Raw genomic sequence first — 10,649 nt, 5'->3', positions numbered from 1 at the left:
CTTTCATAATTATACATCGTCCATCACAACTAACATAGTATATTTATATTAAACTGCACACTTTGTAAATAACATATCTGCACACTAATAAACATATCTGTACATTTATCTAAACAATAAAAAATTTTCCTATACTTCTATATCTGTATATAGTACATTATTCAAATTTTCTTTTTTTATTATTATATTAGTTTTATATTACATCCCTACTGTGTTATTCCTATGTATGTCTACACTATCATGTATGTCTGCACTATGTTTGTACTTTCTTCTACACTGGAAGCTCCTTAAAAAAATCACCTTGGACCCCTCACACCCAGCCCACTCTCTCTTCGAACTGTTGCCTTCTGGTCGGTGCTACAGAGCACTGACCACCAGAACAGCAATGCACAAGAACAGTTTTTTCCCACAGACTATACTCAGTCTTAACAATTAATCTTTCATAATTATACATCGTCCATCACAACTAACATAGTATATTTATATTAAACTGCACACTTTGTAAATAACATATCTGCACACTAATAAACATATCTGTACATTTATCTAAACAATAAAAAAATTTCCTATACTTCTATATCTGTATATAGTACATTATTCAAATTTTCTTTTTTTTTATTATATTAGTTTTATATTACATCCCTACTGTGTTATTCCTATGTATGTCTACACTATCATGTATGTCTGCACTATGTTTGTACTTTCTTCTACACTGGAAGCTCCTGTCGTCAAGTCAAATTCCTTGTGTGTGTAAACATACTTGGTAATAAAGCTCTTCTGATTCTGATTCTGATTCTAGTCTTTGTGCTCTGCGCATGCGCATTGTTTGTGCCGCAGGGAATGCGTCTGCGCGTTCTCGTGAGCGCAGCGGAGTCGGATGTGCAGTCAAAGGCCTTCCGGTACTGAGGCTCACACAACAGCAGGAAAATGGCGCAGATCGCCAAAACACATGACGGTAAATTCATTTTTCAAAGATTATTGAAGAATATAGCGATTTTTGTAGTTTATGTCTACATTGCATTTGGGGTGTCTGTTCTTTTCTAGTCCTAAAAAGTGGAATTAGCGAGAAAAAGCAGAATGAGGCCAGTTTGAGGTGGTGAATAGAATATGGCGTCTGATCGTTGAATCAAACCTGGCCGTGGAGCACATGATAAATATTAACTAATATTCTATCTGGAAATTCGTCTTGTGGTTTATAGCATAGTTAGTTGTAACATTCATTGCAGAAATACGTATTAGTACTGTTTATATTGCATAGAGTTTGAATGTTAAAAATACGCTGGTTGAACGATTATGTATGGCACCAAAATGGCGTTGCAAACACAGACCAGGTCGTTACCCGTATAAGGTTGTTTATCTTTATTAAAAAAATCCAATTGAGTGGTGGTTTCTCTGTGGAATTATTTGTGTTTGCCGTGCTTATGTAAATTTACTTATGTGGATAATTGTTCCGTTTCTCGCCCCTCTAACGAAGTGTTTATATGCTTATATTGTGCTTGTTTACGCTCTCTTTTTTTATTATTGTATCATGCTATGCATGTAAAATTGTATCTAAAGCATGGGTATGTGTAACTGCACTATGTGGATGTGTAAATGTAATTTATGAGGCGTATATGAATTATCGTTCACCTGTTTATAGGTATTTTGGTGTTCTGATCTCCATTTCTTTTTCTTTCTTTTTTTCCCTTAGACATTGAGGCTCAAATCCTGGAAATCCAGGGGATGAAAGCTGCCCTGGTGGAGGGAGCTGAGCAGGGGGTTGGGCTTGATTCCACTGGATATTATGACCAGGAGATCTACGGAGGCAGTGACAGCCGCTTTGCTGGATATGTGACATCAATTGCTGCCAACGAGCAGGAAGATGTAAGTGATAGCATAATACCCTAAATAGTTTTAGAAGAGCCCATGTCAGCATGTGTAAGTACTGCATGAAGGAGTTTCTGAACCTAACTATTTTTATTTCAGGATGATGATGAAGATTCGTCCACAAGTCTGCTTGGACAGAAGAAACCTGGGTATCATGCACCGGTTGCAATACTCAATTCCATTCCTCAGTCAGATGAGCAGGTAATTAACAGAGATTCCATTCTCAAGCTCCAAACTTTTTTTTAATGGAACTTCAATTTTTTTCCCCAGATGCATTTGTTGAAAGATATAAAAGCTAACTGTCATCAAACAATATTCTTTTTTTGCCCATCCTGCAGTATGATCCCTTTGCTGAACACAGACCACAGAAGATTTCAGACCGTGAGGACGAGTACAAGAAACGCAGACAAAAGATGATCATCTCCCCAGAGCGTCACTTTTCTGCCGGTTGAAGTCTGACTGCAGAGGGACCCTTGGCACTGAAAGTGTACGTATTCTGGAGAGCGCAGCCCAGGACCCTGCATCAGTGATGGCTATATCCTCTCCTTATCTCCTCTTAAAAGCAACAGAAACCTCTTTGTACCTGCCTGTTCTTAATGTATGACTGTATACTAAGAGTGCTTAGCTTTTATTGTCTAGGGTCTGTTTTGTGTTATGAGAGGATAGTAATTTAAACATTTAAGGCCATCTATTCAGGGACAGTTGACTCTAGTGCTTTGTGTGTGAAAATGCTGGTTATGAGACTTACTTGGCTGACCGTCTCGCATTTTGTTGGTGCTCTTTCGCATAGGGGGCAAAACGCCGGACCCCAAGATGCAGGTCAGGACGTACATGGATGTTATGAAGGAGCAGCATCTGTCCAAAGAGGAGGTAAATAACATTGGCTTTTAGTGAAACTGTAAGATGTTGGTGCTTGGTAAATTAAGAGATGTTCCTATTTGACCAAACTATTCAATGTGTTTTCTCCAGAGAGAGATCAGGCTGCAGATGCTAGAGAAAGCAAAATCTGGAGAGCTGAAAGCAGTGAACGGCTCTGCTGCATCTCAGGCTGCTGCGGCCAAACGCAAACGACGCTGGGACCAGACAGCTGACCAAACCCCCAGCAACACCACACCCAGAAAAGTGTCCAGCTGGGACCAGGCAGATGGCGGTGCCGATGTGAGTCAATGTTCTTTACCAGCTTTAGGGCTGCAACAAGCGATTATTTTAATAGATTATTTCTTCAATTAATTTGAATTAAAAAAAGCCATATATTTTGCTAATTATATATAATATAATATTGCTAATCCTGTTCTTCTCTTTACCCAGACACCAGGACACACACCTTCCAGCAGTCGCTGGGATGAGACACCTGGCCGTTCCAAAGGTAGCGAGACCCCGGGAGCTACTCCGAGCACCCGTATGTGGGAACCCACACCAAGCCACACCCCAGCTGGAGCTGCCACGCCAGGTCGAGACACCCCTGGACATGCCACTCCTGGCCACGGAGGGGCCACTTCCAGTGTACGCAAGAACCGCTGGGATGAGACACCAAAGACAGAGAGAGGTCTTATATTTTGTCCAGTTTGTGGTGCATTCACTAACAGATATTTAATGCACAGTGATTTGAAATCATTTTATTTTGTGTGTTTCAGAGACACCTGGTCATGGAAGTGGCTGGGCTGAGACTCCACGTACAGACAGAGGAGACGAGTCAGTGGGTGAGACGCCCACCCCAGGTGCAAGCAAGAGGAAGTCAAGATGGGATGAAACACCAGCCAGTCAGATGGGCTCTTCAACTCCTCTGCTCACCCCTGGAAAAACCCCTCTGGGCACACCTGCTATGAATATGGCCACACCCACTCCAGGTACTGGACCGATGGTGTTGGTTGTTTCTCTTGTAGTTAAAAGTGAAAGTTGCTGTAAAGTTTTTAATGTTTGCAGGTCACCTGATGAGCATGACTCCAGAACAGCTGCAGGCTTGGCGCTGGGAGCGAGAGATTGACGAGAGGAATCGCCCATTGACTGATGAGGAACTTGATGCCATGTTTCCAGAAGGATACAAAGTACATAACTTTATTTTCTACAGAATACCATTACTTTGTCAGAAAATTTATGTATTGATATTTTGCTATTGCTAACTTTTTCATTTGCCATTTTCCCTAGGTACTGCCCCCACCAGCAGGCTATGTACCCATCCGCACCCCAGCACGTAAGTTAGCTGCCACCCCCACCCCCATCGGAGGCATGACTGGCTTCCACATGCAAACAGAGGACAGATCTATGAAACAAGTCAACGATCAGCCCTCCGGAAACCTGCCCTTCCTCAAGCCAGATGACATCCAGTACTTTGATAAACTGCTGGTAAGTCCCGTGTACACCAGGAATCCCAGGGTTGTGGAAAACCTCGGATTTTCTGGATGCTTAAAAAAAAAAAAAAAAGGGTCTTTTAAAATGTTAGTCTTTTATTAGAATGTTGTATTTTTAATAATAATAATTGTTATTATTAAGGTTATAAACAACTTTAGTATTTGTAATGGTATTAATAAATAATTTGAATTATAATTAGATTTGTACATTTTATAAAGAAAATGTGAGTGGGTGCTTGCCGTGGCGAAACTTGGCACTAGGCAGTTACTTGGGTCTTCTGTGTGATTACTAGAGAGCCAACTCCTATGTCTGTACAATGTTCTGGTGCTGAAATATGGCTTGTTTATATTTATATACAGTTGCTAGGGTCTGGATAGGCAGTTGGCAGGGTTATAGAGACTACTTGGCAATCTGAGTCAAAATAGTCCACCTCCATGTCTCATCCAGAGATGTGGCCCATTCAATTTACTATATGGTTGTTTAAATATTCTTAATGATTGTTAGGGCATGGCTAGACCATTGCCAAAATGATAACTAAAGCCTACTGACAGTCTGAGTCGAAAGAGAACCCAGATGTTCATGCCGATAGCCTTGTGGGCAGCTTGCCGACATACAGCGACGTAGCATTCTTTGTGTCCCTACTTCGAGTCCCAGCTCATGGGCCTTTCCCGATCCCGATCCCATCCCCCTCACCCTCTCCCTCTTCACTTCCTGTCATTGCTCTACTACTGTCCTGTCAAAACAAAGACAAAAAAAAAGTGAATCCAGAAGTCACTATGGTGTAATATACAGGTGCTAGGGTGCTCTCAGTGGTTGCTATGCCATTGGTCAGTTAAGCCCACCCTCATGTCTCTGTTATTCTGGTTCAGCAATATGGCTAGTTCAATTTATTATGTGGTTGCTAGGGCATGGCTAGATTTCCAGGGTGATATTAAAGAATGCTTGGCAGTCTTGAGTCCAAAGAACCCACCCCCATGTCTCTACAATGTTCTGATCCAGAGATATCCTTCTTGTTTCATTCCATTCATGGATCTGTGACAAAACGCTGGAGGAAATTTGTACTGAATTAAGTTTTTGAGATGATAATAGTGATGCTTTGCTAGCACCACTTATTATTATTATTATTATTAGGAGTAACGGCATTAGTGGTATTATCTATAAATATAACTAACAAAAATATTTATGAATCAATTATTATTACTATTATTATTATTAATAATTATTTATAATAATTTCATTATTATAAAGTATGATTTTAATTTGACCAACTGTCCAATCTTTGTTTGCAGGTTGAAGTTGACGAGTCCACGCTCAGTCCAGAAGAACAGAAGGAGCGCAAGATCATGAAGCTGCTCCTCAAGATCAAGAATGGAACACCACCTATGAGGAAGGTTAGTATCCTCTCTCACACTTGATGGACTATAACACAATCTTGCAAGGATGATCTCTTAACTAGCTCTCTCCTTTCAGGCTGCTCTTCGTCAAATCACAGACAAAGCCAGAGAGTTTGGTGCAGGACCCCTCTTTAACCAGATCCTGCCATTGTTGATGTCTCCTACACTGGAGGACCAGGAGCGTCATCTCTTGGTGAAAGTCATTGATCGTATCCTCTACAAACTTGATGACTTGGTTCGACCATATGTCCACAAGGTAAGTCTGCATTGCATACAATCATTAATTTTAATACTTGGGTGGGAAAACGCATGAACCTTTCATGTGTCTTTTCTAACGTTCCTGTTTGTTCTTACAGATTCTTGTGGTGATTGAGCCCTTGCTGATTGATGAAGATTACTATGCTAGAGTAGAGGGTAGAGAGATCATCTCCAACTTGGCCAAGGTAAGATGGTTGTCTGTAAATAATAAATGTCATCTTTGGTCGATAGCAGCATCCCAGCAGTTGTTTAATTAATCTTTAAATTTTGTAGGCCTTAATCAAATCTGCATTTCTCCATTAACAGGCTGCTGGTCTGGCCACTATGATCTCTACCATGAGGCCTGATATTGACAACATGGACGAGTATGTGAGAAACACGACAGCTCGTGCTTTCGCCGTTGTAGCGTCTGCCCTGGGCATTCCATCTCTCCTGCCTTTCCTCAAGGCTGTTTGCAAGAGCAAGAAATCCTGGCAGGCTCGTCACACGGGTATCAAGATCGTACAGCAGATCGCTATTCTCATGGGTTGTGCTATCCTGCCCCATCTCCGCAGCTTGGTGGAGATTATCGAGCATGGTTAGTATGGCATTGTGGTCTCCCTCTTTCTATATGGGGGTGTACAAAAATGATTTTCATTGTCTGCTATGTAGGACAGTCTCAAACTGTTGTTTTTTTTCCCCCTCAGGTCTCGTGGATGAGCAGCAGAAAGTGCGAACCATTAGTGCTCTGGCTATCGCTGCCCTGGCTGAAGCTGCTACACCATACGGTATTGAGTCCTTTGATTCGGTGCTGAAACCTCTTTGGAAAGGTATCAGGCAACACAGAGGCAAGGTGAGCATGTGTTTGGTCAATGGAATCTTGACGTTGTTTTATTTGCACTGTTTGCTTTCAGATTTACTTTTTGGGCTGCAAAAATCTGGGCTCAGATTTTTAGTAAATGTTTTTAACAATATTTTTGTCGTCCCAGGGTCTTGCTGCCTTCTTGAAAGCCATTGGATACTTGATTCCTCTTATGGATGCTGAATATGCCAACTATTACACCAGAGAAGTGATGCTTATCCTTATTCGAGAGTTCCAGTCACCTGACGAGGAAATGAAGAAGATTGTCCTCAAGGTGCATTAAAAACTATTCAGAAGAATTAAAAATGTAGTATTTCTAAAACATTTTAGGCTGAACTTTTTTTTTCTTGTACATTCCAGGTGGTAAAGCAGTGCTGTGGCACAGATGGTGTGGAAGCCAATTACATTAAAACAGAGATTTTGCCCCCCTTCTTCAAACATTTCTGGCAGCACAGAATGGCGTTGGATAGGCGCAACTACAGACAGGTATGCAAGATCATCAGATAATTAGAAGTAACGTTAACCATGAGTAATATGCATTTAATCTCATTTGTATTTTTACTTGTATAACAGTTAGTGGACACTACAGTGGAGCTGGCCAATAAGGTAGGGGCAGCTGAGATTATCTCCCGTATCGTGGATGACTTGAAGGATGAAGCTGAGCAGTACAGAAAAATGGTCATGGAGACCATTGAGAAAATTATGGGCAACCTTGGTGCCGCTGACATCGATCACAAACTGGAGGAGCAGCTTATTGATGGAATCCTGTACGCCTTCCAGGAACAGACCACTGAGGTGAGTTACGGACTTTGCTGCATATTAAATATCCTGCTGCTGTTATATCTTGCATCATAATCTCACCTGTATCTCCAGGACTCTGTAATGCTAAATGGCTTTGGTACGGTGGTAAATGCTCTGGGTAAGAGAGTTAAACCATACTTGCCTCAGATCTGCGGTACAGTGCTGTGGCGTCTCAACAACAAATCTGCCAAAGTCCGTCAACAGGCTGCTGACCTGATTTCTCGCACAGCGGTGGTCATGAAGACATGCCAAGAGGTGAGGGCGCATTATGTACATTTATGGACTGGTTAAACAAAATACTGATACTGCTTACTAATATATATCTTGCTTCTATATTTCCGTGTAGGAAAAGCTGATGGGCCATTTGGGTGTGGTGTTGTATGAGTATCTGGGAGAAGAATACCCAGAAGTGCTGGGTAGCATTCTTGGAGCCCTTAAAGCTATTGTCAATGTTATTGGTGAGTGTCGGTCAAAGTGCTTCATTACTGGTGTTTGCTATTGCATCTAAGCCCTAACTCTTAAGTATTCAACTTTGCCACAGTTTTTTTTCTCTGTTTGTTTGTACATTTGTACAATCAAAAATACTCTTGCCAGAACAGCGAAAAATGTGTTTTTTCTGATTGACGTTTATTTTGGAATCCTTAATCATTTCAGTGCATCACATATATTTGACTTATTTCTACTGCTTTGCTTTCTTTTGAGTATAATTAAGCATGTAAATGTCCCGTTGGCAGGTATGCACAAGATGACACCACCTATCAAAGACTTGCTTCCACGTTTGACTCCAATCTTGAAGAACAGACATGAGAAGGTGCAGGAGAACTGCATTGATCTAGTGGGCAGAATCGCTGACAGGTCAGTTCTACAGTTCCCTGCAGAATTTGAGCTATTAACATTTGAACCGATACCGATATGGTGGCCGATATATCGTGCATCCCTAAAATATTCTGATAATGCCTCCTAAACACATCATCATGTCCTTTGCAGGGGTGCGGAGTATGTGTCTGCCAGGGAATGGATGCGCATCTGTTTTGAATTGCTAGAGTTGTTGAAAGCCCACAAGAAGGCCATCCGCAGAGCTACTGTCAATACTTTCGGCTACATCGCCAAGGCCATTGGGTAAAACACAAAATCCTTCTCAGCAATGCAGAATGTGTCAGGTTTGAAAATGTTGATTTTTAATTTCTGTTCTTAAATATCTAGTCCTCACGATGTGCTGGCCACGCTGCTCAACAATCTGAAGGTGCAGGAACGTCAGAACCGTGTGTGCACAACGGTAGCCATCGCTATTGTGGCCGAGACGTGTTCGCCGTTCACCGTGCTTCCTGCGTTGATGAACGAGTACCGTGTTCCTGAACTTAACGTTCAGAACGGTGTCCTAAAGTCTCTGTCCTTCCTGTTCGAGTACATCGGTGAAATGGGCAAAGATTACATCTATGCCGTCACACCTTTGTTGGAGGATGCTCTGATGGACAGGTAAGCTGGGAAAAGAATGACTGATTTTCACAAGAGTGTTACCACTTAAAACATGCAGATTGTTTTCAGTAGGCCTCTGTAACTCTGTATTTGCTCATTGTTTTTGCTCCATTGCAGGGATCTTGTACACAGGCAGACAGCCAGTGCTGTGGTGCAGCATATGTCTCTGGGAGTGTATGGCTTTGGCTGTGAAGATTCTCTCAATCATTTGCTCAACTATGTTTGGCCAAATGTCTTCGAAACGTCCCCTCATGTTATCCAAGCTGTCATGGGGGCCCTTGAGGGTCTGCGGGTGGCAATTGGACCCTGCCGCATGCTGCAGTATTGCTTGCAGGTATGTTTTACTCTTCCAACATGGAATCTGCACACTTTATATAATGTTTTTTCTTTTTCATTGACTTGTAAAGATCTAATGGCCCAATGTTTTTTTTTTTTTTTCTCCCTCAATAGGGTTTGTTCCATCCTGCTCGCAAAGTGCGTGATGTGTACTGGAAGATCTACAACTCCATCTATATCGGCTCCCAGGATGCACTGATCGCACATTATCCTCTTGTCTACAATGATGAGAAGAACTCATACATTCGCTATGAGCTGGAGTACTTCATGTGAATATAACTACCCTTACATGTGCACTCTCTCTTTTCTCCTATATCTGTGTCTAATTCATGGTTTATAGGACTTGGTCCATTTTTTATGTTCTCTGGTAGGTTACAACCAGTACCACAAATTCTGTGGCCTAAAATTTATTTCTTATTAAAGAACAGAAAAATGTGGAAAAAAGAATGTTAAATGTGACGCTTTTTGCTCTTTGGATTAGACGTTTCTGTTTTAACGGTGTGGCACCATGCACAGTGACAGTAAAGATAGAAGCAGAGTTTCTGAGGAATGTGATTTATCTTCAGTAATTCTTTTAATTAGAGACTTGTGTCCTGATCTGTCAAGCCCACTCTCTCGCTCAGTCACACATCTGTTCTTATTATAATGTTGCTTAGTTTGGCTGAATAAACATTTGTGTATTAAAAGTCATTGGTCTGCTCTGTCATTTGTTTGATCTGTTTAGCACAACCAAAAGTAGTTCTGATTTTATTCTATCTACACTTTCAGTAATAAAATCCTCTCAAATGTCATCTAAAAAAAAAAAAACGATCAAGCTTCAAAATTTGCTTAATTGACTGGAAATTTGAAAATCAAATCAGATTGGGCTGCTGTGTGAACTAAGACCTTTTAATCGGGGAATATTTCTAGCTTTTACCTGTAGTACAATGCATGTTAAACCCAAGGAAGGATCTTGGGTTTAATGCATTCATTATATGAGATTTTGTTTGCTTATTTCCCACATTCTTCTTAGACACAACAGAAGATGTAAAAGGAAGATTGTCATTTGTGATTTTGCACAAACATGAGGGTCCTGGAGTTTCTCGGGCTGAAACAATGTGAGACCATACTTTAGAGATTTTCAGACATAATTTATCATTTTTACATCCACCCTTCCAGATAATATTTGCTCTTTTCCCATGAAGTCAATGGGCTGCTTTATTGTGGAATGCAGTGCTTGTGCTGATCTTGACAATCTTGAAAATATTCTCTTGAACATTTGCTTTGTCCGTGGTCCTTGGCTGTTAAGTTAAAAAAAAAAAAAATACTAATTTGGATCAAGAGCTAAA

General features: G+C 41.0%; 1 protein-coding gene across 2 annotated transcripts; it reads left to right on the top strand.

The window, feature by feature from the left end:
• The first annotated feature begins 852 nt into the window (after positions 1–852).
• LOC107569635 (splicing factor 3B subunit 1) lies at positions 853–10,011 on the top strand. 2 transcript variants are annotated; one of them, XM_016255761.1, is made up of 25 exons: positions 853–955; positions 1,691–1,863; positions 1,966–2,067; positions 2,205–2,313; positions 2,657–2,736; positions 2,836–3,024; positions 3,175–3,412; positions 3,501–3,713; positions 3,790–3,911; positions 4,012–4,209; positions 5,505–5,606; positions 5,686–5,865; positions 5,966–6,052; positions 6,174–6,444; positions 6,554–6,699; positions 6,836–6,982; positions 7,069–7,194; positions 7,282–7,503; positions 7,582–7,764; positions 7,856–7,967; positions 8,244–8,364; positions 8,497–8,628; positions 8,713–8,985; positions 9,103–9,319; positions 9,436–10,011. In XM_016255761.1, exons 1-25 carry the CDS (start codon positions 928–930, stop codon positions 9,592–9,594), a joined length of 3,930 nt encoding a protein of 1,309 aa, XP_016111247.1. In that variant the 5' UTR covers positions 853–927; the 3' UTR covers positions 9,595–10,011. The 2 variants fall into 2 exon arrangements, with proteins under 2 accessions (XP_016111247.1, XP_016111242.1); XM_016255756.1 differs by lacking the exons at positions 853–955; positions 1,691–1,863; positions 1,966–2,067 and having other exon boundaries at positions 2,297–2,353.
• The last annotated feature ends 638 nt before the right edge of the window (positions 10,012–10,649 follow it).

Source organism: Sinocyclocheilus grahami, unplaced genomic scaffold (genome assembly GCF_001515645.1).
Source record: "Sinocyclocheilus grahami isolate Dianchi unplaced genomic scaffold, SAMN03320097.WGS_v1.1 scaffold28.1, whole genome shotgun sequence".
In the NCBI taxonomy this organism is placed as follows: Eukaryota; Metazoa; Chordata; class Actinopteri; order Cypriniformes; family Cyprinidae; genus Sinocyclocheilus; species Sinocyclocheilus grahami.
This window is presented reverse-complemented; position numbering and strand designations above follow the sequence as displayed.

Excerpts from the sequence above, each read along its gene's own strand:
- LOC107569635 (XM_016255761.1), top strand. The coding sequence starts at position 928 with ATGGCGCAGATCGCCAAAACACATGACG. Across the intron at positions 3,714-3,789 it reads TATGGCCACACCCACTCCAG|GTCACCTGATGAGCATGACT; the intron begins GTACTGGACCGA and ends TAATGTTTGCAG. Across the intron at positions 8,365-8,496 it reads GTGGGCAGAATCGCTGACAG|GGGTGCGGAGTATGTGTCTG; the intron begins GTCAGTTCTACA and ends TGTCCTTTGCAG.